Raw genomic sequence first — 27688 nt, forward strand, 5'->3', positions numbered from 1 at the left:
TCTCTGCGGCTGCAAGGAGTCCGCATGTTGCCGTACTTGGACGACCTGTTATTGGTGGCAGGATCTCCAGAGCTCCTGTTACACCACTTGGACCTGACCATTGCACTGCTGCAACGGCACGGCTGGCTAATCAACTGGCAGAAGTCCACTCTAATCCCGTCTCGGAGGATTCTGCATCTTGGAGCCTTATTGGACTCGGGACAACAAAGGATCTTCGTGACGGAGGACAAGATCTCTGCTTTACAGTCAAGGGTGCGCAGTTGTCTGCACAGCCGCCGGGTGTCCTTACACTCGGCGATGAGGTTACTGGGCTCCATGGTGTCGGTGTTCGACATGGTGGAATACGCCCAGTTTCACTCCAGACCTCTGCAGCACCTGATCCTGTCCAAGTGGAACGGGCTGCCTCAGTTTCTGAAGTTCCAGACGATTGTGCTCACCCCGGAGGTTCGCCTGTCCCTTGCGTGGTGGTTACAGACGACCCACCTCAACAAGGGACGTCCGTTCTGGGTTCCAAATTGGGTCCTGTTGACAACGGACGCCAGTCTTCGGGGCTGGGGAGCAGTTTCGGGTCCACACTTGTTCCAGGGCAGGTGGACGCCGACAGAAGCGGAGCTTCCAATAAATATCTTGGAACTCCGTGCGGTCTTCAATGCTCTCCTGCAGGCACAGCGGTTTCTCCAGGGTCACCCGGTGCAGGTCCAGTCGGACAATGCTACCACCGTGGCCTACATAAACAGGCAAGGAGGAACTCGCAGTCGGGCGGCTCTCGTAGAGGTCTCTCGGATCCTGGTTTGGGCGGAGTGCAATCTTCTGGCCATATCAGCGGTCTTCATCCCGGGAGTGCTAAATTGGGAGGCGGACTTTCTAAGTCGCCAGGACGTTCATCCAGGGGAATGGTCCCTGCACCCGGACGTTTTTCAACTACTGGTGGACAGGTGGGGTCTTCCAGAAATCGACCTCATGGCGTCCCGGCACAACAACAAGTTGCCGGTGTACGGGTCTCGCACAAGAGACGAAGGGGCGTCTCTGGTGGATGCTCTGTCCGTCCGGTGGACGTTCAGGTTCGCATACCTGTTCCCTCCGGTCTCCCTTCTTCCACGGGTAATCCGGAAATTCAAACAGGAAGGAGGGACGCTCCTGTTGATAGCTCCCGCGTGGCCCAGACGGCACTGGTTCTCAGACCTTCAGGGTCTGTCCGTGGACAGTCCTCTGCGGTTGCCGCTACGACTGGACCTTCTGTCTCAGGGTCCTTGTCTTCACCCGGACCTGACTCGGCTGTCTTTGGCGGCGTGGCTGTTGAGACGGCCATGCTGAGGTCCCGGGGGTTTTCCAGCTCTGTGGAGCGTACCATGTTACGAGCTCGGAAACCGTCTTCCGCGAGGATATACCATCGCGTGTGGCATACGTTCTTCCAGTGGTGTCGACCGAGAGGTTATGCACCGCGGGAGTTTCGTCTGTCTCGGATTCTCGCCTTCCTGCAAGCGGGACTAGATCATGAGCTTCGCCTTGCTTCTTTGAAGGTACAGGTTTCGGCCCTATCTGTCTGGTTTCACCGTAGGATTGCTACAATCCCGGATGTGCGCACCTTTATGCAAGGTGTTCTCCGTATTCAGCCGCCCTTTGTTCCACCTGTGGCGCCTTGGGATTTGGCTGTGGTCCTGAGGGCTCTCCAAGGACCATCGTTTGAACCACTGGGCTCAGTGGATATTAAATGGCTAACAGCTAAGACTGTTTTCCTTCTGGCCGTTGCTTCGGCCAGACGTGTTTCTGAGTTAGGGGCTCTTTCTTGTAGACCCCCTTTCTTGGTTTTTCATGGGAACAGGGCAGTGCTCCGCACTCGGCCCGAGTTTCTCCCCAAAGTTGTTTCCCAGTTTCATGTTAACGAGGAAATAGTTGTTCCGGCCTTTAACTCACCGGGTCTTTCCGTGGGTGAGGCCTCTTAGGATGTTGTGCGGGCCTTAAGGACTTATGTTGACCGCACTTCTTCGTTTAGGAAGTCGGACGCTTTGTTGTCCTCTATGGCTTCTGTAAAAAGGGTTGGCCTGCTTCAAAGCAAACTTTGGCAGCCTGGATCCGTATGGCTATTTCTGAAGCTTATCTTCATGAAGGCCTACCGGTCCCTCCTTCTCTGAAGGCTCATTCCACTAGGTCTGTGGGTCCTTCGTGGGCAGCTCGACGTGGTGCCTCGGCAGTTCAGATCTGCAAGGCTGCTACGTGGTCTTCTGTCCATACCTTCGTGAGGTATTACAGGTTTGACACCTTCGCCTCTCAGGATGCTTCCTTCGGGCGGCGGATTCTCCTTTCTGCACAGGAGCGTCCCCGCCCTTAAAGGATACTGCTTTGGGACATCCCCAAGGTATCCTGTGGATACCCTATGGACCCTGAAGTAGAAAATATGAGATATGGTAAGAACTTACCCTTGTTATCTCTATTTCTACGAAGTCCATAGGGTTCCACAGGACTCCCGCCCTGTCGCACCTGTGCTGCAGATGGGCTTTGCTCTGGTCACCAGTTTTCCGTCTCCCTCTGGTGAGAATGTGATTCTTGTATGTGTCCAGATCTTTGTTCTCTCTCTTCCTTCTCCTCCTCCGGCCTAGGGCTTGGTAACTAACTGAGGTGCCTTGGCCCGGGGGCGGGGTATAGGAGGGGGACCTAGTGCATCCTGGGAGGCTGAAAGCTTAACTCTTTGGTGCCCTGCGACTGACGTCACACCTATACCCCAAGGTATCCTGTGGAACCCTATGGACTTCGTAGAAATAGAGATAACAAGGGTAAGTTCTTACCATATTTCATATTATTTGCACCCTCTGGAGTTTGCATTTCCAGCATGTTACGCAGAATCTATGTGTTACCACGTGTTACCCCAGGGCTTACTGGTACACCATGCACCTGTTTGAATATGCCCCATCTTGTTAACAGCTAGTTTGGTCCAGTGCTGGCTGTATGGTATGTGTATTGTATACATCCATTGTAGTTGGACACATTTGTGTAGGTATGTCCTTATGATGAAGGTGATTAAGTAGAATTTGTATGTCCCAGATAATATAAGGACTCTATCATTCGTTCCTTTTGTGATCATTTCTAGAACAGGGAACAGAAAAGCATGAGAGTTCTGCCAACTGCTCTGGTATATCTGACCAAGAAAAGGAGCTGTCCAGGTGTGCTTTACAGGCATTCATGGTAATTTGTCTTATGTATTTTACTTTGTGATTGAGTGCAAGCTATATGTGATATCAGACTTCTTAATGAACTTATGGTTTTAAGACTTTTGACATGCAGAGCAATATTTAATGTTATAGCTAGAAGTCATATGTCTTTAATATTAAACCTTTTTATTTGCATATTGTTAAACTAGTATTTTGGACCCTTCTATGCTGCCTCTTTGCAAGTTTTTTTTTTTTTCTACTCCCTATTCTATCTGTTTCTCCCTCCCCCTTCCTGTCCCCTATTCCTATCTTTCTCCCATCTCTCCTCCTTAGGGATAATTTTCAGAAATGCCTTAAATGAATGAAACAGAAGGTGGTTTTGCTTATAACAACCAACTGAAATGTTTTTTTTAGCTCGCTGATGTTTCCATGACGGTTAAACACTAGAAATAATTTGTAGTTACCTGACATCTCATGAAATCTATTTTTGACTGATTATAATAATTTTGCATAAAGAAAAAAAAGGGTAATTCTAACACTTTTTGTGAACCAGACCGGAAATTACGAAGCCTGCCTTCAGCAACTCGGAGAGCTGAAAGAAATTAACAAAGATGACTACAAAATTATGTTGAACATGGCAGTTGCAGAGTTTTATAAACGTGACCAGAGCACAACGGACAGTTTGAAACAGACTCTGATCCAACTGAAGAATGAGGTAACAAACACACATTTATTTTATCCTAGTGTACAAATGCATATATGTAGTGTGATTAACTGGAGTAATTAGCTCGGTTAAGGAGTCAGTGGTGCAGTGTCTAGGTGCACAATAAGGGTCCACACACAGCTTTGCAGTTTAAATAAACACAATAGATCTTTATTGTCAGCATTCAGGAACAAAAATAAGAAAAACCTAACTCCCAGTCAGGACACTACCTCACTGCAACTAACAATATAAACAATTGACATAAAAATAAACAAATAAGAGGGTCAAAAAGCTGAAAAAATAGCTGTTAAGACCAATCTTAGCATAGGACTAACAAATTTATCACTCGCAATATATCGTTTGATTGAATGAGCGATATATCACCAAGTGTGTAAGGTGCGTTACTGTCATTTTTGTCCTTCCTTAGCTACCTCAGTTTGTTTCTTTCTCTCTTTGTCATCGTTATGGCCTTTGCCTGCTTTAACCTTTTCTTTCATTTTCTTTCTTTCTCCATAAAACTGCCATCATTACTTATTTATGGTAATATCTTTGATTTTCAGCCTTCTATGCTTTCTGTTCAGTGTCCATCTTTGATAATGTTTGATTGCAGAATAAACATCAATGTTAATGTTTGAAAACCATGTCCTTCCTTTAAACACCATGGGTCAAATGTTATAGCCTGGGAGATGTAAGCATCGGCACAGTTTCAGCGAGTGTATTCGATGTTTTAAAATTGCAATAATTAAAAAGTCAAAACCTGGTTGGTTTTGTTTTTTTAAATTTATAGTGGCTTTAAAACGGGAGGCAATCGTGAAGCCGACTGCCTAAATACCGGCAGCCGGCTTCCCGACTGTCTTATCCCGGCAAGGGTGAAATACTGGGCGTCTAGATGTAGACGCCCGCATTTCCCCGACGCCGGGAGACAGGCGCCCGGCATCACGATTGTAGTGATGCCGGGCGCCGCGAGCGGACAGCCGCGGGGGGATGGAGGGTTAGGTTTACGGCTCCCGGGGGGGACTTAGGATTAGGCACCCCCCCCGGGAGGGTTAGGGTTAGGCTAGGGGGAGAGAGGGTTAGGCTTAGGTACCCCCCCGGGGGACTTAGGTTTAGGCAGCGGGGAAGGGGGTGATTAGGGTTAGGCACTTGGGGGGGAAGTTAGGGTTAGGCACCCCTAAGGAGGGTTAGGGTTAGGGGGGTTAGGTTAGTGGATACTTACCTATCCACGATCGGGATTTCTAGCGCTGTCGGGCTTCCGCTGCGTCGCACTCTGCTTCTGTCGGGCTGCCGCTGACGGGAATCGAACCACCGGCCATGCGGCTGAAGGTATTTCATACCAAATCCTTTAAAACATCAGACAGACTCATTGGTATCGGTATCTCGCAGGCTATTCTATTTCTCTTGATGTGACCTAAACAGGAAGTTGTTACTAATGACCTCTAGTGAGAATATCAGAAAAAAAAAAAACATTGCTCTCTAGTAAGAAAGTACACAAAATAGTAACTGTTACATACATAACTCATATGTCACATAGATGACCACAAGATCATTATAACTTCTAATAATAAATAAGGTAATTCTTACATTTTTTTATTTTTAGATAAGCTGGAATGAATTGCTTTTGCACACGAAGTAATGTAAACTATATAATCTGGGGGGGAAAATATTGTGCAAAGGGTCACGTATGTGACTGCGGAAAATGCCAATAAGTATTTTCCGATCAATTTAATTCAGAGGACAATAAAAATAGATAAAGATCTATTGTGTATTTATTGAATAAAGTATTGATAAGCTGGGTGCACACACCCAGCCGATTGGGCCGATATAGCGGATCCTGGGTACACATTACAAGGAGGTAATTAACGATGGAACGATCACTCGTTCCGTCCTTCAGTACACTGACTGGCGCCGCATGCGATATCGTTAGATTGATGTGCAGCACATCCAACCTGACGACGTCGTATGCGACCACAATAGCATGCATATCATGCAAACACACTGCACGCTATGTTGTTCCAAATCGGTACACACTGTACGATGTGCACCCAGCGTTGCAATAATGGGGCCGACATAGGCGGTCCCCACACACGGAGCGATCCGGTGCCCAACCACCCTATATACCGCCCGCCACCTCCCACCCGCATAGACCAGCATGGGATCTTTGTTGATTCTCAGGATCTCTTGTGAATGCAGAAAGATCTGGAGAAGTGACGGACGACCCCACGGGAGCATGCAGCGGACGATATCATGCCAACACACAGAACGATATAGCTGCGATATCATTCCAATACGTCGGATCGGCCGCTATATTGCTCCGTGTGTGTGGGGCCATTAGGTTAAAGTAAGAACAAACTGAATCCTACCATAAACACAGTATTTTAAAATATTTGCACAACACCAAAATGTGCATTTTATAGCTGCAAGCATTTGAGTAAAAAATTTAATTAACCCCAAGAAAGATCACACTTTTTTTCAGTATGAATGTTTAGTGTTTTCCTCTACATAAAAAACCCAATAGGGCCATGGTTTTAAATTGCTTGAAATTACCCTTACCTTAAAATAAGGACTTTTTCCTTGCTCAGAGGGGTGCGAGAAAACACTTGATTTTGCTCTGACCATTGTCAGGAAGTTTTGAATTGAGCTAAAAATCATGGAGATGAAGTTTACCCACAATGTCATTTAGCGTGACCAAATTCCTGACACATCGCGCATCACCTCCTTTGTGTGGTGCAATGGATCCTATAGATTTTAGTTATGTGCACATATATTTAATTGCTTAGTATAACCCAGTCCCCATCACTCATGGAGCATTACCTCGTCCTTCTATAGAGAGTATTGCATGTTGTGTTCCACCGAGCTAAATACAGAAAAGTTTGTAGGTTTATTCTGTGACTGGCAATCTCTTTTAAATGTTGTTTTTAGGTTCATTCAGCGGTTGATGAGATGGATAGCTTGGATGATGTGGAGAACAGCATGCTTTACTACAACCAAGCAGTCATCCTGTATTACCTGCGTCAGCACATGGAAGCCATCTCCATTGGAGAAAAGCTTTACCAATTCATTGAGCCTTTTGGTAAGTTTATGCTGCCTTTTACGTGTTTTCTGTTACAGTATCTTAACTTGCATTTTAATTATATTTTTTGTTTACAGTCTCTCGTCATTTCGGATTATTAGACTACTTATAATTATTTTAAGTAAATATCTGTACCAAGTGAAATGCAGAGTGTTTTGGTATGAAATATTTCATCATCTTACTTGTGTGTCGCTAATCTTCGGTATGATGGAACTGTCTTCGCACAGTACTTTGCTATCATAGTAGATAATTTTGCCAAATAGGTATTCAAGTGAGTTCTGTCCATTTCATTCTCTGATTATATATAGAGATATTTTGGTGCTCATTTTCCGACATACAATCTGCAATACCTACAATTAAAAGTCTTAACATTTTGTCTGAGAGAATTTCACATAAGTGGCAAATTCTGTCGCTTTCTTGTGCATTTGAAATTTGCTTCTACTTTGCTTTAATCCTATGCCAATCGCTACTCAAACTACTGTATTTAATATTTAGAAGTTGCTACTTGCAATTTTGTTAACTGCTTTTGTCACTAGTTTGAACGCAGATCATATTTATGCTACGTGATGTACTGATAAATGCATGGACTGAGCTAATTAAAAGCATCATTCTGAATGTCACAATGGTTTCACCTTACATTTCGTATCGCCATGCAGTTCTAAGGGGTCTATCATGCAAGGTGCAGATGACAAACCAAACTCTGGTGGTCTAGTGTTCAAAGTGACAGAATTGCAAGTACTTCTTTTTTTTTTTTTTTGCATTGGACAATGTTTATGTAAGAAAATATATTTAGTTATTTCAAATGAATTTTGGGTACATTTGTCCTCCTAAAGAATGTGAACTCTCCCTCTTTAACCTTTCTATGTTTTTCTACACACTTTCTTTCCCATTATGCTTTTTTGCCACTGATATTTCAGGTAGGCGTCTGAAAATACCCAGAACGACGCCCCAAAGCCCTAAAGGACCGTGTACGCCATACAGACGAGGTGAAGACTCTCACTAATTTTTAATTTTGAGGTTGTTTTTTCTTCCCAAGGTCCAGTGTAAACTGGCAGCTGTTCAGGACCATGTGCCAGTGGAAGCGGAACCTAAATGTGCAGATACAATCTATCATCGTTTTTCTAACGTGATTAGAGTATTTCCATCAACTTTCCAATATTAGCAACATTATGTAAAAGTTAAATAGTATGTGCAGCTATTTATTTTTGTTTCATGCCTCAGATACCAGTTGCTTTTACGGCTGTATACAGATGTATGCCTGGAAACTATGTGCTTTTTTTGCTCAAAACCTAGTTTTCTCATTGCGGCATGTGCACTTTACTGTCTACTAATGTTGTAACCGTTTTAATATGTAGTGGAGCTTTCGGATAGGGCATAAGCATCCGGTGCATGCATATTTGTGCCTACATGCTGACACTGCCATTCACTGTTAACAAGACTGAACCGGCCAAAAATGAGAGTGATTATTAATTTAGAAAGCATACACTTTGTCTGGTATTTGTTTACCTGGATAAATCATGTATTTGTGCCCAATTGTACAAGTAATTTTATAAAAAGGCCAAAGCACATGAGTCAAACCTAAAACGGCAGTCCTGATTTGTAGACCTGGAAGGTATACACCTTATCCCATTTATTAAGTGGCAGTTACCCCTACCACATCACATACTACCAGTAAATTTACAATAAAAAATTAATTAAGTAGCGTTGTTTGCATTCTTCCTTGTTCAAACATAATCCAGTGGGAATAATGTAATCCAAATGGTGAAGATAAATAATACTGTTGAATTGACTGACCACTCCCAAGGAGCACACAATGTAAACTGCTCCTCTGGTGAGCCCTGACAGTTATTAGCAAGACAGCCAATCAGGAGCAGTCCCTGACACTGTTCAGATAATGAGATGGAATCACTTACGTGTGTGTGTGTGTGTGTGTGTGTGTATATATTATTATTTTTTTCTCTTGTGGGCCAACACTTGTACTGCACACTTTTTGCACTAGTGCAAGTTTGCAGTCCTGCCACATGCTTGTTTGCACCTGTAAAACAGTCCGGGGTGGCTGTTACCCCTGTTCACTGAGTACTAGTGTATCAGGATAGGCCCAGTGCTTTGAACCAGTACTGTTTAGTTGCCTGATAGTTTTTTTGGGGTGGCTCCAACACTGGATACGATGCAGGGTAGCATACTGCATGTAGAAAATGGAAGGGGTAAAACCGGATGGTTTGAATAAAGTTTTACCATGCAGTTTGACTAGAACCGCTGCAGTTTAGGGGTTTGCTAACAGCTAAACATTAGAATGTGGTTTATTTTTTCAGGCTCTAAAATGCAAGATAGTAAATGTCAAAGTGGTAAATGTTTGTCTACAATTTGCTACAGCTATATAGCTAATGTGCATTTCTTACCGCTATACCAGCTGACTCCTGTTCTTCACTACAATTGCCACTTCTCTCACTCAATATTTTTCTAATGGAAATTGTTGTGCAAAATTAAAATTTAATGTGCATTTAAAAATGTTTCATAATGTAAAAAGTATTTAGTTTTATATAAACCTTTGATGTTATTTGTAATCTTCATATAAAGAAACACTTTTTTTTATTTTACTAATCTGTGAATAGATTTTATAAAATGTTCTCTTTTTTTAATATTTTTAGTCTAGTATCCTTTTACGACATTTTATAGTATACTAGCTGAAGTACCCGGCCTTGCACGAGTTTAAATCTTCAAGTTATTACGTTTTATTATGAGATGTTGTCCAAATCCATCCAGTGGAAGGCTTGAGCAGGCTCCCTGGGTCAAAGTTGTGCCCGGTGCACTCTGCAGTAAGGTCCGAGTGGGACCCCAACCACTCCATTAGACATCCCAGACCAATTACCCACCCCTCTGTGAAGTTTTCATCCAGATCCATTCAGTGAAAGGCCCAGAACAGGCTCCCTGGGTCAAAGTCCTGCCCAGCAAACACTAACGGGAGGTCTGACCAGGACCCTAACCCCCCTAAAACCTGTCCAGGATCCAACTGGATGACGTCATTGGTTTCATCCCAATCTGTGCAGGTGTGTCCAAATGCATAACTGGACAGGCAGACAAACTAGCAAATAGACCAATTTTATATATAAGATGTAAAATTATCAATATCATGATGGAGTCTAAGGGGCATATTCAATTAGATACGAGTTTACCAAAAATCTTGCACCTGCAGGGTTTTCCCCTCCAGATGTAAGTTTTTTGGTATTCAGTTGGGTGCAGGATTTTGATAATTTTTTTTATTTTTTTGGAACACCTCCAGAGCAAGTCTAAATTCATATTTTAAGGAAAAATTGTCTGCATTTTTTCTGGACACCTTTGGACGCCCTCCTTAATGATTAAGCAATTGCAAGCTTCCAATTAACTTAGTCGTCCTCCTCCATCTCTTCAGCATCGCAGACAGCTTCCATGCCCTGGGCACAGGAAGGATACTACTCTAAAAACCCAGCTCCCCACTACCCCTAACCTTGCACACACTGCACTGCACTTCACTACCCCTTACTTTGCACCTGCTCCCCACATACACTACACTACCCCTAACTGCTCCTACTCCCCGCACACATCTTCAGCAGCTGTCTACAGGCTGACCTAGCTGAGTGAAAAAATGTTTTCCCTCTTGTAGGATTTTGGCAGCAAAAAGTCCTGCAACCAGTTTTTTTAAATTGTCCCAGAATCCCCACGGGAAATTTTGAAAAAATAAAGGGGGAATAGCCTTTAGACTTTTTTTTTTTTTTTTTTTTTTTTCTTCAAATGCATCAAATGACTTATTTGTGTATTTTTTGGGGGGTTTTTTTAGCAATTTTTTTTTTTTTTTTTTTTAAATACAAACTAATAAAACAATGCAAAAGAGAAAAAAATATATAGATTTCTTTTTTTTTCTTACTAATTTTAGGTCAATTGAAAAAAAAAAAAAAACCAATAATTTTTCATTTAAATAAACATTCATTAAGTTTGGGGTGCAAAAATTTACGAAAATTTTTAATTTGTGATAATTTGAGGCCATTATTTGTTTTAACAACCAATAATATGTAATGATTGCACCTATTGGGCTACCTGGAAACTTCCAATTGTCTAATTAGTCACTATTGGAAACGTCCAAGGGGTTTTGAATTGTTTTAGACCTACTCTGGGGCCGTCAGAAAATAGCTGCAGCAATCCATATAGAAATTACTGCGACTGATTTTCTACATGGAATTTGAATAGGAAAAACCTCAATGCTGCTTGGAAAACCTCATGCCGCTGGGTTTTTCAAGATTTTGCCCTACAGTTGGTTATGGCATGCTAGTTTTTTCAGTTTCCAAGTTTTATATTATTATTCCAAGAAGTGAGATCTTTGGAAAGCAAACAAAAACAAATAACTTTTCGTTATTCCGGACCAAAATATCCGGTTTCATAATTTTTTAAGCCCTTTTCCAGACATCAGTACTTCATAAAATCCTATAGTAGTGAGTTGTTATATAGTGGCTATGGATCTAGTTTGTCCCTTGGATTCTTTAAGCCAGTAAATCAGGGGTGGGTAACGGGGAACTTGTTTTCTGCTGAGGGCCATTTTGATATATATATAACCTTATTCGTGGGTCCGGTGAAGGCCACGCCCCTCCCCGTGACGTCACACGGAGCGGGGCCACAATCGCCAGTGTTTACAGCAATGCCCAGAGCATCCTGAGGATGCTCCGGGGAGCTGGAAGGGCAGCGATGTGACTGCTTCAGGTGGCACTGCTGCATAGATAGCTGTAAAGAGCCATTCTAGGCACCCTGCTAGCCAGATGAGGCTAGCAGAAAAAAATCTCAGATGGCCAGACCAAATGACTCCACGGGCCTTATACGGCCCCCGTGCCTGAGGTTCCCCATCCCTGTACTAAAAGGAAACGGTAGTATAAGTTTTTACATTTTTCAAACCTCCCAGAAAACACTGATACCTCTCCCATTCATAGAAATCCTAAATTCCTGAATTGTTAGTAATAGTGATTTACAAAATCACCATGGAAATATCAAAACATAATCTCACTGGTTTCAGACATTAGAAATGAGTGAAGCTTTCCCTGAAAACCAGTAGATGTTTGAGATTTCCCATTCATTTCAGTCGACGCTGCATTTCAATGGTCTCCGAAAGCAATTGACTACTTGGACTTGTGGAACTACAGGTCCCATCATACCCGTTCAGCAGGGCATACCGGACCAGTTCTAAAATATTCTTTAATTGCATTACAGCTGATGCCATTGTTGGCAATGGGGCTGGATGGATGTCAATACATGCATAGCTTACAAGCGGCTAGCGTGTTAACTTTGCTTGTGATTGGTTGAGCTTTTCCCATTCACTTCAATGGAATATGCATTTTATTGGACTTGCGACATCCATTAAAATGCATTGCCTATTTAAGGGAGTAGGAAAAGTGGTGATTTTGCCTCCTACTCCTTTTAAAGAAAGTTTTTTGTTTTTTTTAATTGGATTGGAAATTTTAGGAAATCATTTATTTGTGGAGATGCGTGTTTTTAATTTCTGAACATGGGGCAGATTCAGCATTGCACGTATGTGCAATGCTGATCGCAGTTTCCTGATTATCGGGAGTCTGTGCCTGCTCAGGACTCGTTCTGCAAATGCCTCTTCAGGACTCGTTCTGCAAATGCAGAACGGTTCCTGTGTGACTGCACGCAGCTCCTTCTATGCCTCTGCATGATTGAAAGGAAGAGGCCTTTAAGGGCGGTGTGGGGGCGGGGACAGCATGCACTCCCGTAAACTGGGTCCTGTCTGCCCCGTTTTCTGGGAGTGGCAAGGCCAGGGGCTGTGTCCACGGACGCAGTTTCCTGACCTCGCAAGTCTGCCAGCCTGGGTAAGCTGAAGCTTGCTGGCGGCCCGGCGCTATTCACCATCTCGACCATCGGTCGCAGTGCTGGGATCACAAATGCAGCAGGGGGTGTCATACACCTCCTGCTGCATTTGCATATTAGCAAAGACAGAATTGCACAGCTGCCTGCGTGTATACATCATATCTATAGCCTGCGTGCAGCTTTGCAGTTCCGTACTAACCGTAATTGGCCCCATAATCCGTACCCATAGTGCACTCTTTTATAATGCACTGTGGTCTGTGTTTTGTTATCCCTTCAGTTTGAAACCTTGTTATGCTAATATTTAGTTAACCGCATTTTGGGAGAAGATACCTTACAGTTATCCAAACCCTGTCAGTGTTTTTCTGTAGGTATGAATGTGTTGGCAATGACATTTTTGAAAATCGTCTCAAATCTACATAATTTGTCAATTCACCTGCACGTTTTATTGATTCTTTTTTGCCTACAGTTTTACAAGTTGTGTAAAACTTAGTACCTGAAATATAACAAAGTTTTTTTTTATTTTATTTTAAATTTTTTTCAAATACTCCATGTGACTTCTTTCTACCTTTTTTAAGTTCCAAATTTTAATTATGCGCTTGGCATATAGCATAATATGGATTAGAAAAGCTTTTTTTTATTTTCTCATCAATTCCACTTTTTAAATCACGAAGGCTGGTTATTCACCATCGTATAAGGAAATGTTAGTGACAACACATGTTAAAAACAATTATGTTCACTACATCCTAGTCACCATTCCGTCTATGACTGATCATAAAGAAGGTTATACAAATCTCTTTGGAAGTTTTTTATTATTTTTTTTTTATTATTTTAGACAAAGGCATATGTATGTTTAATGCGTCACTGGAATGCTCTAGCGTTTCCTGTAGTAGTCCTGTTCCAGATTTGGGGGTAATTATTAAACAAAATCCCCTTATAAAGCATCAAGAGGGAAATGTGTTATTGTAAAGGTGTACTGTACTTCATGTCTGCAGATCCTTTGAATGTGTACTTTGTTTTGTTTCAGAAGAGAAATTTGCACATGCGGTATGCTTCTTGCTCATAGACCTGTATCTTCTAACATACCAAACTGAGAAGGCCTTGCATCTTCTGGTGGTACTGGAAAAAATGATCTTGCAAGGCAGCAACAATAATAAAAATGGTAAAAATAGTGAGGTATGTTGTTGAGCATTAATTCAGTACATAGACCTGCAGTAGGGTTTTACATGTAAATGTTTAGTGTACAGGAAAACTAAAAAGTTAGTAATTGCACTTGTATAGATATGTTGTATATTAAAACTTGATTGTCCTTATAATAGTTTTTAAATGAACATGTGTAAATTATTTAGCTTTATATGTAAGTGTAGCTTTATGCATGTGTCCATTTCTTCTTACTGAGCTGGTTATATGTTTTATTGCAAATTAGTTGATAGTTTGGGGGCGATTCAATTCAACGCGATGTTGAATAGGCGTGGAGGGGAGCTCCCGAAGCTATTCAATACACTGCGCTGTTTGAGCGCGCTAAGGATTTTTTTCTCACACCCCCCTGGGGATGCGAGAAGAAATCCGACCAAAGTGTTTTTTTGCATAGTGTGGCGCTAACAGCCGCGAGCCCGGCACTTTGGTCAGAGAATGCCGGTTAACGCGCCTTAACACCCTTGTTAAGGCGCGATAATCGTCATTCTCCGACCACACAGCGCACTGAATTGAATAGCTCCAGGAGCTCGCTCCCAGCGCTATTCAATTTGGGTTGAATTTAATCGCCCCCTTTGTTTACAGGTTTTGTTGAGATTACTAGTAAAATATTTTATATTAAAGGAATAAATGATGGAGATTGTCAAATTGCTCATAGGGAGTTGTCATAGGTCATTGACAATTAACCATAAGCCATAGACTTTCAATAAACCATATACAGTAGATCACATTTGAGAACACTATTGGGTGGAATTCAGTTATACTCAGGGTTTACCGCATGAAGGAAAGCTCTGGGTTTCACACCCAGATCTATTCAATCAATCAGCATTTCCTTCTTCAGTGTCCATAGGGCTCCACAGGGAGACAATGGGGTGTTGGTTCCCCCTATACCCCGCCAACAGCCTGAGGGCAACTCCATTTCGTTGGTGTCCAGCAGGAACTGGGTCACCATTTTAACAGCGGGGCTGCTTCAAGCAACCCCAGATTATTTTTATGATTTATTTTTTTATTTCTAGTGTTTTTTTAAACTGAGCAGGGGCAAGAGACTGTCCCTTGGATGTCTGCGCTAATGCTCCATCACCCCTCCGCGGCGCCGTGACCTGACACCAACCCCGGCTAGGTACTCCCGACGGGGCTCTTGTACACTAGCTAGCAAGCTCCCTCAGACTGCAGCCTGGAATCCATGGGACAGGTAAGGCGGACCCCTGCTTGCAGGGTCCCACGTCTTTCCGCAGTCTAGCCTCCGTTCTCAGGGGATGGACCGGAGGCGCTGATATGGACACTGGTACGTCCACGACTCCACTAGACCACCGGGGGAATTAATATACTGGTGCAGAGGCATATTTAGAGGCCAGGGGACCAGGTGGTTAACATCAGCACGAGGAGAAGGCGCTCTCCCTTCAGCCCCTTCCCCAGCTCAGGGCGCCATTCCACTGCAGTCTAGCCGTTCCCTGAGCTTCTCCTACTTCACCCTCTGCCTCCTCAGAGACGCGCGGCAGCTATTTTCTGCTTCACAGGTCTTCGGGAACGCTGGGTCCTCCCTGTATACCTCTCCCACGGGCCAGGTTATACAGTGCTATATCCGACAAGCTGCTGCAATTTGTGTTGTTGATTGATTGTAGTGCCAATTGCAGATATATATAGTGTTTTCTTCTGCGTTTGTTTGTGACTTGTACTAGCGCTGATCTCTACTTTCTATACTCTGTTTATACCTTTCCCTTTATTCTAATTTACCTACACATACTTTACATTGTACATCACATCTCTTATATATTTGTGAGGGCTGTCATATACTATATAACGCGGTTGCACACTACACTGTGCCATATTACACATACTGCAGGGTGTTCATTGCACTGTATCATACTGTGTGTTTTACTATTCTTGTGGCTATGTCTTGCAGAGGAAAGAATAACAAGCAGCCTGATGCTGCTCCTCCTACTCTGGTGTCTTGTAAGTTCTGCTCAGCGGGCTTAGCCCCAGAGGACCTCATTCAGGATGGTCTTTGTACAAATTGTTGCACAGACTCAGGTCCCTCAGCCCCGGTGTCTCCTCCTCGGGACACACCCTGGGCTGCCTTTTCTAAGGTACTGACAAAGATTGGGGACCACTTGGCAGTCCCTGTGGTAGCCCCACCTGTGGGATGGCCACAGCAGGTACTCCCTGCAAGTCCTTTGCCTCCCCCATGGGTAGGCGTACTCTCTACCTCAGGACAGACTTTGGCTAATACTTCTACAGTTTTTCGGCAAATGCTGCAAAAGGAAAAGCCTTTACCTAGTAAAAGTGCTGCGTTATCTTCCCAGTCCACCCAGTTATCTGACTGAGATATCATCTAGGGAGGCAGAAGACTAAGACCTCTCTGACTCCATCTCAGGAGACAAGGCGCCACCCTCTAAATTAAATATACCTGCTCTTGTGAGAGAAGTAAATTCTATTTTACAAATAGAGGAGGAAGAACCCGCTCCTAAGAAAAAAAACAAAAAACAACAACCCTTTTTTTTAAACGACAAAAGGTAGTTTTACCAGAGATTCCCTCACTCTGACCAGCTATCTGATCACATGAGTGAAGCATGTAATATGACTGGTAAAAGGTTTAATTTCCAAAATGTGTAAGTTCCTTTTACCCTCTTCCAGCTACTGATTGCACTACATGGGAAGTTCCCCCAGCAGTGGATTTTCATGTAACACGTCTGGTTAAGAATGCCACTTTACCCATCCATACTGCATCCTCCTTGACTGAGACTACAGATAGGCGTATAGAAGGTTGTCACAAATCCATATACTCTTACAGGAGCTATTACTCGTCCTGATAGGGCTACGGCCTGGGTGGCAAAAGCCATTGAGAGTTCGGCAGAGTCCCTAGAAGAGACATTCCCCCTTGATGCTTCAAGGGAACAACTATCCTACATATCTCACATTAGAGATGTAGCCTCCTACTTGGGAGAAGCAGCTATGGATACGGCTCTCTCGGCCTCCAGGATATCTGCCACTTCGGAAGTGGCTCACCATATTGTTTGGCTCCATTCCTGGAAAGCAGACTCTGGTTCAAAAAGGGCTCTGGAGTCTTTTCCTTATTCTGGAGATATTCTATTTGGTCCAGACTTAGATAAAATTTTGACTACTTTGGCAGCTTCCAAGATGGCGTTCCTGCCTTCTACACTATAATACAAAGCCTCGGACGTCATCCTTTCACCCTCAAGGAAAAGCTAAGGGTCAGTCCTTTCCATGGCAGCAGGCATCAGCCAAGGCCTTTAAACCTAGGGCCAAAGAAGCCTGGGCTACTAGACGTCCACCTGCTAAGTTTGATGACTAGCCTACAGCCTGACAGGGTTGGCCTCTCCACACATCACACCACATCAGACGCCTAGGTAAGAGAAGTGGTCTCCCACGGATATGCTCTATCCTTCCTAAGGCGACCTCAGCAGTTCTTTTGCACAGGACCTCCATCGGACTCGTGCAAGGCCCTGCTGCTCCAAAAAGCCATTCATTCCTTACTGAATTCAGCAGTGATAATTCCGGTCCCCTCCTCACAACAAGGCAAGGGCTATTATTCCACCCTTTTTCTGGTACAGAAGCCCAACGGGTCTCATCGGCCTATCCTCAACCTCAAATCTCTGAACAAGTTTATCAGGATACCCAGGTTTCGTATGGAAACCCTCTGCTCTATTATCCTGGCTATGGAGCTTGGGGATTTTATTGTGTCTCTTGACATTCATGACGCTTACCTACAGCATACCTATAGCACCTTCTTCTCAACAATATCTCCGGTTTGCTATCTTACAGCAGCATTACCAATTTCAGGCCCTACCGTTTGGCCTCTCAATGGCCCCTCGGGTCTTTACCAAAATCATGGCAGTTATGGCGGCCTCCCTTCGTCGTCAAGGGATCAGACTACTCCCGTACTTAGATGACCTCTTGCTGTTACCCAGCTCCCCAGAGATTCTTCACCATCTGCAGGTAGCATTTGCCTTCCTACAAACGCACGGGTGGCTGACCAACTGGAAAAAGTCTTCCCTGACACCTTCTCAAAGAATGGTACATTTAGGAGCCCTCTTGTTAGAAAGGTTCTCTGTACCAGAGATTACAACAGGCTAAATCTTCTTAATACAACACCGAGTGGGCAGACTGCTCCGCAGTCGCCGAGTGTCAATTCACGCTGCAATGCAGACATTTGGATCAATGGTGTGCACCTTCGACATGGTGGAGTTCGCTCAGTTTCACTCCAGGCCCCTACAACACCTGATCCTCTCCAGGTGGAATGGCCTACCCCATCTACTCTGATCCCAGATGATGGGCCTCCCCACGGAGATTCGCCTGTCCCTAGCCTGGTGGCTACAGACATTCCATTTAGACAAAGGTTGCCCCTTTTGGATCCCAGATCGGGCTCTCCTCACCACGGATGCAAGGCTTGAGGGTGAGGCGCAGTGACCGGCCAGCAGTCCTTCTAGGGCCGCTGGACCCCAGTCGAGGCAAAGTTTACCAATCAATGTCTTGGAACTTTGAGCCAACTACAGAGCTCTCACTCTGGTTCAGGATGTTCTTCAGGGCAGGCCAGTACAAGTACAGTCTGACAATGCCACGGCAGAGGCCTACCTCAATCACCAAGGAGGCACTCTGAGTTGGGCAGCAATTGCAGAAGTATCCCACACTTTCACATGGACCGAACGACATCTCCCAGCCATCTCTGCAGTATTCATCCCAGGAGTTCTCAATAGAGAAGCAGATTTCCTCATCAGTCACGATGTGCATGCAGGAGAGTGGTCTCTACATCCAGAAGTCCTTCAGCTCCTGGTGGACAAATGGGGTCTGCGGATGTGGATCTCTATGGTCTCAAAACACAACAACAACTTCCAGTATATGGAGCCAGGACAAGGGACCCCGACGAAGCTTTCGTGGTCGCATTGTCAGTGAAACGGACCTTCCATTTGGCATACCTCTTTCCCCCAATATCCCTGCTTCCTCGAGTTCTTCAGAAGTTCAAGCAGGAATGGGGCACAGTCCTGTTGATCGCTCCAGCTTGGCCCAGACGCCATTGGTACTCCGATCTTCTTCAGAGTCTCTCCATAGACGTTCCTCTTCACCTTCCTCCATGGGTAGACCTGTTGTCTCAGGGTCCATGTCTACATCCGGACCATTGAGACATCCCTCCTAACGGCTAAGAGATTTTCCAGCTCTGTGGTCCAGACCATGCTCAGGGCCCGTAAACCGGCCTCTGTCAGGATTTATCACAGAATATGGCATACATATTTCCAATGGTGTGTTTCAAGAAACTATAACCCCCATGTTTTTAATGTGTCTAGAATTCTTGCCTTTCTTCAGGCTGGATTGGATCTAGGCCTCCGTCTAGCATCTATGAATGCACAGGTCTCTGCATTATCCATCTGGTTTCACTGCAGACTGGCTCCTCTACCAGATGTTCACACCTTCCTGCAAGGTGTTCTCCGTATACAGCATCCCTATGTCCCTCCTGTGGCTCCATGGGATTTGGCAGTAATGCTCCAAGTATATCAAGAACCTCCATTTAAACCCCTGGAATCAGTGGATGTCAAGTGGCTCACTGCGAAATCTGTTTCTTCTGGCTATCGCACCTGCCCGTAGGGTATATAGGGGCGTTTTCCTGTCGCTCCCCCTTTTAATCTTTCGTAGGGACAGGGCAGTTCTCGGAATACACCGTGGCTTCCATCCCAAGGTGTTCTCTCGTTTCCACCTAAATGAGGAAATTGTGGTTTCGGCCTTTCAATCACCAGACCTCTCAGCAGGTGAGGCCTCTTTGGATGTGGTCCGTGCTCAAAAGATCTACGTGGACCGTACTACTTCCATCAGGAAATCGGACTCCCTCTTCGTCCTATATGGATTCCACAAGAAGGGATGGCCAGATGGATTTGCATGACTATCTCACAGGCTTACACGAAGTCTGGCCTTCCTGTGCCAACTCCAGTATATGCTCATTCTACTCGCTCTATGGGTTTCTCGTGGGCAGCCTGGCAAGGCACCTCAGCTGAACAGCTATGCAGGGTGGCCACCTGGTTGTCTGTCCACACCTTTCTTAGGTTTTATGCCTTTGATACATTTGCCTCTCAGGATGCTTCCTTTGGGCGTAGGGTTCTCCTATCGGCTCAGGAGCATTCCCGCCCTCGAACAACTGCTTTGGGACATCCCCATTGTCTCCCTGTGGAGCCCTATGGACCCTGAAGAAGAAAAGGAGTGTTATGGTAAAACTTACATTTGTTAACTCTCTCTTCGAAGTCCATAGGGTCCACAGGGCACCCTCCCTGACGCTCCTAGCTTCTATGGGTTTATTCTCTTGGTCATTTGTTTTCTTCTCTGTGTGAGCGTTTGATTCTTCAGTGTGCCAGTTTTCCTTCTCTCTTCTGCCTTTGGCTCGTTAACAAAACTAAAGCGCCCTCAGTCCGTGGGCGGGGTATAGGGGGGAAGGACCGGAGCTTCCTGGGATTGAAAAGCTTTGTTGTTGGTGTCCGGTCCTCCAAGGTCTCACCTACACCCAATTGTCTCATTGTGGACCCTATGGACTTCGGAGAAAGAGAGTTAACAAAGGTAAGTTACCATAACTCTCCTTTTCGCTAACCCATAGAGTCCATGCAAAGTACAGGAATCTATGGGTTTCCCTGCACATTCAAATGCAGAGCCTGAATTTGAATGCAGATTTTTCCTTCCAGCTCCTTAGCCTGCAAGGATAAATCCACCCTCTGGGACATAGCCATACTTGCCAACTCTCCCTGATTGTCAGGGAGACACCATGAAATAGTAGCAATTTCCCTGATTGCACCTTGCCCCCATTATGAAGCTGTTATATAAAAAACAGATATATGCATTCAAATGGGGTAATTAGTATGATTTCCTTGCATTGGTTATAAGGCACAATGACCCCTATGACTACATGCATTTTTGGAAAAGTGTCAGTGTTTTCATCAATAAGTAGATCTTAGTAACTGCTTTGGGGCTCATTTACATTTGGATGTAAGTCAGTTTTATGACACGCCTCTCAGATGTAGCAGTACAGTCCACTTTACCGCCGTGCTCATAGGTGTTGCTATCACAATCTCCATGAAATGCCCTACACATAATTGTATTCCTCCTATAAATTATTTTATTCCCTGTTAGTATATACTACAGATAAATGCAAATATTTCCAGTCAGCAAAGCACAGTTCTAAGTCAATATTTGAGAAATGTTAACCTGTTAATTGATGTTTAAATGTGTGTTTACACATAATATGTATACATGTGTGTATAACACTTGGATTGCCCTGCATCTCACACCACTTTTCCTATTTGCAGACAAACACTAACAGCAACAACAAAGAAGCCTCTAACCTGAAGGCAGAGGGAGGAGCTCAGCTAGAAGCTGCAAAGTCAAAAATTCATCAGGTACGAACTGTTTAAAAAGCTATGTCTATAATTTTGTGCTTAAACTTCAGTGTGTAAACATGTACATTGTCCTTTACAGTACATGAATGTGAATAATACAGAATTAAAGGAAATTGCCACACTTCAGAAATCCTAACACACAATCCCATGCTCAGGCCACCCTGCTGACGCTCCCCTCCAGGAGCTTGCTGCTGGATCATGATTCATTTCTGGTTTTGCACTGTTTTTGCTCTTTCAGAATAGTTTTTTGATCTGCGGTACTTATTGAATGCACACTCGTATTGACATACTTAAAATGCTTTGCTTTCCACACATTTGGTCGCCTGGCAGAGTGCAGTTATAGAACGCCCAAATAATCATGCTTTTGTTATCTTCCATTTAACATGGCGATTTGTTCTAGTGGTTATTGCAGTGCCTAGTGTATTATTTGAGCGACCATAGCAAAAGCAGACTTGCAGTTGATGGAAAATAAAGACAAGGCCATTGCTGTTACCTTATATTGTGTGCAGCCATTGTTCAGCTGCACTAATTGGGCTTCATAAGTTGCAGTCATTCAGCCTGAGGGTAAAACATTCAGTCTTTATTATTTAGCCCCTCGCACGGCTGATCTATGGGCAGCTTTAATAAAATATAAAGTTAGCCATGTTGAACATATACACTGTTTCAGCATGGCATCAAACTGTTGTGGCTTCTGACTTTTTTTTATTTTTTATTTTGCATCTGCTGCTTCATTTGTAAAAATTTGTAGATCACTTTATTCCAATGTGTTGACACAAAGGGTTTCCCATTATTGGATCACATGGTCCAATGGAAGTGGATTTCTGTACATAGTATTAAATCCAACAGTGGTTGGAAATGACTGAGTGCTGACCAGTTTTTCACTTTTGGAACTTGATTTTTTTTTTTTTCCTGGTCTTCCTATGTTCTATTTTCTTTACAGTATAAAGTTAGGGCCTACATTCAAATGAAATCTCTGAAAGCATGCAAGAGAGAGATCAAGTCTGTTATGAACACATCTGGAAATGTAAGTTTTGTGTATTTATATATAATTAAATGTTATTTTTATGTATAGAATTCAGAATTTGTTAGTCTGTCTGACCTCGGAGACCGAGAACAGGACAGGAAGTCAGCAATTGCTATTTTTGTTGGAAATTAAACTGATTCTTCGAACAGTTTGTAAATACTGCATAATGTAGGGCTGCAGTGAAGAGCAGATTGCCAATACAACCACACAGCAGTCTAAATGTAACTGTTTTCTACGGTATATGTTCAGAATGTCAACATGGGGCAGTTTTGGGACGCGATACTTACAGCAGTCCAACTTTGTTCTTTTTACTGTACACCCGAACAGGGGTACGAGGTAAAAGGGACAGTGTTATGGTTGTGATCTGCTTTACGAGCATTCCCTTACTGTACATTGCTAGCACCAATTTAATTGATTTAAATCCACAACTGTCTCCTACTGTTGCCTCACATCCCAGAGTCTCTCGAGATGAGCGGAATCACAGCAACATTAGAGTTCAGCTTTTACCTCACCATAATGCACTGCATTTCTAAACCCACATTTTACAGAGTTTATAGTCATTGAATAGAGTTGGGGCAATGGTGAAATCATTCTGTTGGCTGGTTGCATTACTGTAATGACCATTTGAGGCCTCAATCACCTTTCAAAATGTGCAAGAGTTTGTGGCCAAAAGCAGAATGAGGTAAGTATCCAGCAGAAAGGTTCTGAACATCTTGTTCATCTCTAGTCCCAGTGCATGGATAAGGCGCCACCTAATGTATACAAAAGTTAATGCTTCCCTTGCATGTAATGTTTTGCCTTCCAAAATCTGTATTCGTTTGACCTACACAAAGTGTCAAAGCTAGTGCTTTAAAATAGCATTAATAAATCTACAGTTACAGCAAAGACATGTTTGAAGTACCTTATACAAAAGCAATCCCTTTCTGTGAATCTAGCACTGTAAGAACTAGTGAAAACATGCAGCTCAATAATACAAAATTTTAACACTTTCATTTTTTAAATCTTACTGGACTTTAATTGATTGACAGTGTTTCCATTTATTGTACATTGCATTGAGTTCGTATTTTCCCACTGTTAAGGTATTTATTGTTTTTACAGTCAGCCCCCTCACTATTTTTGAAGAGTAATTTTGAGTACCTTCGAGGAAATTATCGGAAAGCTGTGAAACTATTGAACTCTTCAAATATCTCAGAGCATCCAGGATTCATGAAAACAGGTAAATAGTGTGTATAACTTTCACTGGCTCCCATGTTGTACTCACATCGGTAACTAAAACTTAAGGTACTAATCGATAATTAAATAGCTTGAAAGCTACTTTTTTTTTCTCTTCTAGATAGAAAGGGGCTTATCTAATTGGGTACGAGTTCTGTGAAGTAGCACGATGCCGGCTGCAGATTTAAATAATAACGTACTAGACAAAACCAACTTGGTTTTGCCTTTTGAATTATTGATGCTTTAAATCTTCAGCTGAGATTGACAGAATTACACTGCTTCACCACCTTGGATGCTATAAAAGGATGTACTGCAGTTTATTTGAATGAAGGTGCTATGTATAAAGTGATTTATATTGGGTCTCCAAATCGTTTTAGTGCAGCTAGACAGGATCAAGTAATACCACTCTTTAGTTTCTCTAGTAAGGCCCAGTACCATTTCCCAATGGAACTTAAATGGGAGTTTATTTAATTCATATTGGCTATCTACAGATTGCTGGTAGGGAGTAGGCTGAGTGTAAATGGCTTTAATATAAGTTGTTCAAGCATTGCTGAGCACTTACCTATGTAGTAAGGTCTATAGTCAAATGTACCAATTGTCCTTGAGGGTAATCTCCTTTCTGTTCAGTTTTTCTTAATGGTGTGCTGAAATTTACTTTTTTTGGATGGATATTGTCTATTAGAACGTTCTTCTGATGTATGGTTATAGCTCTTTTATGATGTAAGTCTATAGTAGTTATTTTTTTGGCTGTGTTTATAACTGTATTGCAATTTTCTTCTATCTGACACTACGAACTATATAAGTCATGCTGTCTACTTACACAGCTTTGATAAATGCCTTATTTATATGAAGCCTAATCTTCCTAGGTATCTATAGGTCAAATCGTAATATGTAGCTAATTTATCCATGAGTGTGTATGAGAAGATCTCATTATTCTTGGTCTTAAACAATGCAAATTAACTCTAGTCTAACTCTGTTTGCCAATATTGTAAATCTCTTAAACTGGATATACACTATTCGCTATATCTTGCTATATTGGTATATCTTGCAAACTGCAGCCTGGAAACATCCAGATAGGAAGTTTCTTTTGACCAATCTGCACGACCATTGTATAGTGTGTACCCCCAATCCGTAGTTGTCATCGGTCATTCATTGCAAAGTCCTGTTGGATGCTCTGTATGTCCAATGAGATAATCCAAGGACGATGTAATGTGACATGATGCATGTAACGATATATTGCGTGGTCAATGCATGTGTACGGCAGTGCGATATATCCTTACATTGCATCGCCAAGTCGCTGGGTCGCACTGTCATTCAGGTGCATTTATCCTCTTAAATGCACATGGATAATAAGTGGAAATAGAAGTTTGATATGTTGCTGAGTGTGGTAGATTCTTTGTTCTGCACTTGTTGCAATCCATTCATTGTACCACCCACCGCAAGGTATGAAATGTCTGCCTCCATTTGTTTTTCTAGATTTATATTAGATTATCTCTGAGAGACAATCCTCCCAATAAGAGGTAACTTCTAGGAAAATCACTATACAAGTAAAAAAAATTAAACGCACAAAGGATACTACCTTATAGGACAACTGGTGCACAGCACTATGTTTTACTGCACAAATGTGAGTGCTCAGCATTGTCTAAGAAGAAATATCTACTTACCTATTCCAAATGGTGGCAACTAAATCTTCAAGACCTCATGCGAAACACCAGCACAGGCCTTTATACACACAACTATTTCTAGAAGTCGTGTTATTAATGTGGCTGTTGGAAGCAATTTATTTTTTTTTTGAATTGAAGGTGTTTGTCAGACTCTCATTGGCTGCTGCGCCCACTGCCTGAGCTGGGCTGGAGCTCACTCATAAGCTCCATCTTACAGCTCCCGCAGTGGGTAATGGGAGAGACGTCATGACGTCTCACCCATAAAGCAGAGCGGGACGGCCCGTGGGATGGACAGAGGAGCGGATGGCTGCGGCGGGAGCAGAATCTGGAGCGGGGATTCAGGTAAGTGTGTTTTTATTTAATATTTTTTTAATACGCGTCTCTCTACTGGGGGTGGACTACTACTGGGGTTCACTACAAGGGGGGGAGGGGGCTACTACTAGGGGCACTACAAGCGGAGGGGACTACTACTAGGGGCACTGCATAGGGGGAGGACTGCTACTTTGGACACTACATGGGGGGACTACTACTAGGGGCACTACAAGGGGGGGCGACTACTACTAGGGGCACTGTATGGGGGGGCTACCACTGGGGGCACTGCATCCAGGGACCACTACTGGTGGCTCTATAAAGGGCAATACTTGGGGGTACTGCATAGGGTAGGACTACAACTTGGGCCACTAATTAAAGGGCACTGCATAAGGGGTACCACTATTGGGGGCACTGCATGGGGGGGGACTGCTACTGGGGGCACTATATAAGGGGGTACCACTACTGGGGCCACTATATAAGGGGCTCACTACTGGAGGCACAATGGGTGGGTAGGGGCCTCAGTGCATTGCTTTGCCCAGGGGCCACACTGCTAAGACGGCCCTGCCTGTGCCCCCTATGGAGTTGAAGAAAAGGATTTAACAAGGTACCATAAATCCTCCTTTTGTGTTTAAAAGTAAACTGTCAAACACTGCAGAAATGAAAATGAGTTATACAGATCCTGTCTACATTGGTGTCATGCCCTACCTTTCCCCAAACATTTGTAAGTGTTATTCACACAAACTAGAGATGATGGGTTTGGTTCTACTCTGTTACGTTCGGACCTGTAAAACGGCGTCGTATTGGCTATCTGGCTCTCACGTGTTTTGGATAGCCATTGGGATCAATCTGAACTTGCACTAATTTGGCGAAAATAATCGAGGAGAACCGAACTGCTGATCTCTAATACAGAAAGTTAGCTGTGCTATATACAGATTTCTATGTAATACAAGAAGGTATATAAAAAAAATGCTAATTTGTTCCTATGACTAGTTTTAAAACCTAAATCTCTTTGTGGCATGGCCAAACACATAGCGACACTGCAGCTTGATATTGTATTTATTTTTTACATTTATTTAAGCGGTAAGTGGAAGGCTGTTGGTTTTAATAAGTTGCTGGTTGTGTTCTTTTCTTTTTGTATGACTTTCATGAACACGTTTACATTCTCTGTACAGTGTCAAACGCACACATCATGTTTTAGACATTGTTTTACGTAAGCTTCACTATATGATTAATGGGAGTGATTTGACTTGAACTTATACGTACCTATGAAGATTAGGCTTGATTTAGATTAGACATTTATCTACGCTGTGTAAGTGGACAGCATGACCTATATAGCGTGCATCTCGTATGAAGTGACAGGTGCACTTAGTGTAGAAAGCATATTATACAGTACTGTGTTGGAAGACTCTGATGATATGTACTTTGCGTGTAACCATTGCCTCACTCAGCTTTTGTGGCTGATCCAATAATCTTGTGCATGTAGAATATGAAATCGCTGGGAGCCAGGTGCTCATGAATATTGGTCATGTCTAATGGATATTGATCATTAAGTAAATCAGTGTTACTGGTTCCTGGGGAATTGATAGAATACATTCTCATGAGTATTTGGTTAGTTCCATCATTGCTGCCTTTTTTCTCTTTGTAGTCACTGTAGTAAAAAGAATGTGATTGCTATAAAGTTCCTTTTTAAGGCTGGACCGATATGTTGCATCTAGACGAGTAGTCACAGATGGACTTGTTGGCATTGTGTATGTATAGTGAGGATACAATTGTAACTTTCTAAGTGTTTCTAATTTTAGGTGAATGTGTACGATGTATGTTCTGGAACAATCTGGGGTGCATTCATTTTGCAATGGGAAAACACAATTTAGGTCTGTTCTACTTCAAAAAGGCTATCCAGGAAAATGACACTGCATGCGCCCAGTTATCTCCAGCTACAGACCCAGGTAAGTCCTCCACCTTTTAATCATGTTATAGATGCAATTAGATATCCAGTCGGGCAACTATTGTACACTTGCTGCCACATTTTTCATTGCAAATATGACCCAAACACAGTAACTTATATCATAGTTACCATATTCTAACGACAATTATATTAGTTATGGTACATTCTGATTGGTACTTAATCTCC

At 43.1% G+C, this 27688-nt stretch overlaps 1 protein-coding gene across 3 annotated transcripts in view; it reads left to right on the top strand.

The window, feature by feature from the left end:
- Positions 1-27688, top strand: part of CNOT10 (CCR4-NOT transcription complex subunit 10) — a 118409-nt gene that overhangs the window by 5731 nt on the left and 84990 nt on the right. For 2 of the 3 annotated variants that reach the window (XM_088462771.1, XM_088462772.1), the window contains exons 3-11: positions 3086-3180; positions 3700-3861; positions 6769-6919; positions 7837-7905; positions 13791-13939; positions 21256-21345; positions 22286-22369; positions 23468-23585; positions 27357-27503. In XM_088462771.1, coding sequence (XP_088318897.1) covers positions 3086-3180; positions 3700-3861; positions 6769-6919; positions 7837-7905; positions 13791-13939; positions 21256-21345; positions 22286-22369; positions 23468-23585; positions 27357-27503 — 1065 coding nt within the window. The remainder of the gene's footprint in view (positions 1-3085; positions 3181-3699; positions 3862-6768; positions 6920-7836; positions 7906-13790; positions 13940-21255; positions 21346-22285; positions 22370-23467; positions 23586-27356; positions 27504-27688) is intronic. The other variant, XM_088462773.1, reaches the window with a different exon arrangement.

The sequence above is a fragment of the Taudactylus pleione genome, unplaced genomic scaffold, assembly GCF_031769625.1.
Source record: "Taudactylus pleione unplaced genomic scaffold, aTauple2 ptg000053l, whole genome shotgun sequence".
In the NCBI taxonomy this organism is placed as follows: Eukaryota; Metazoa; Chordata; class Amphibia; order Anura; family Myobatrachidae; genus Taudactylus; species Taudactylus pleione.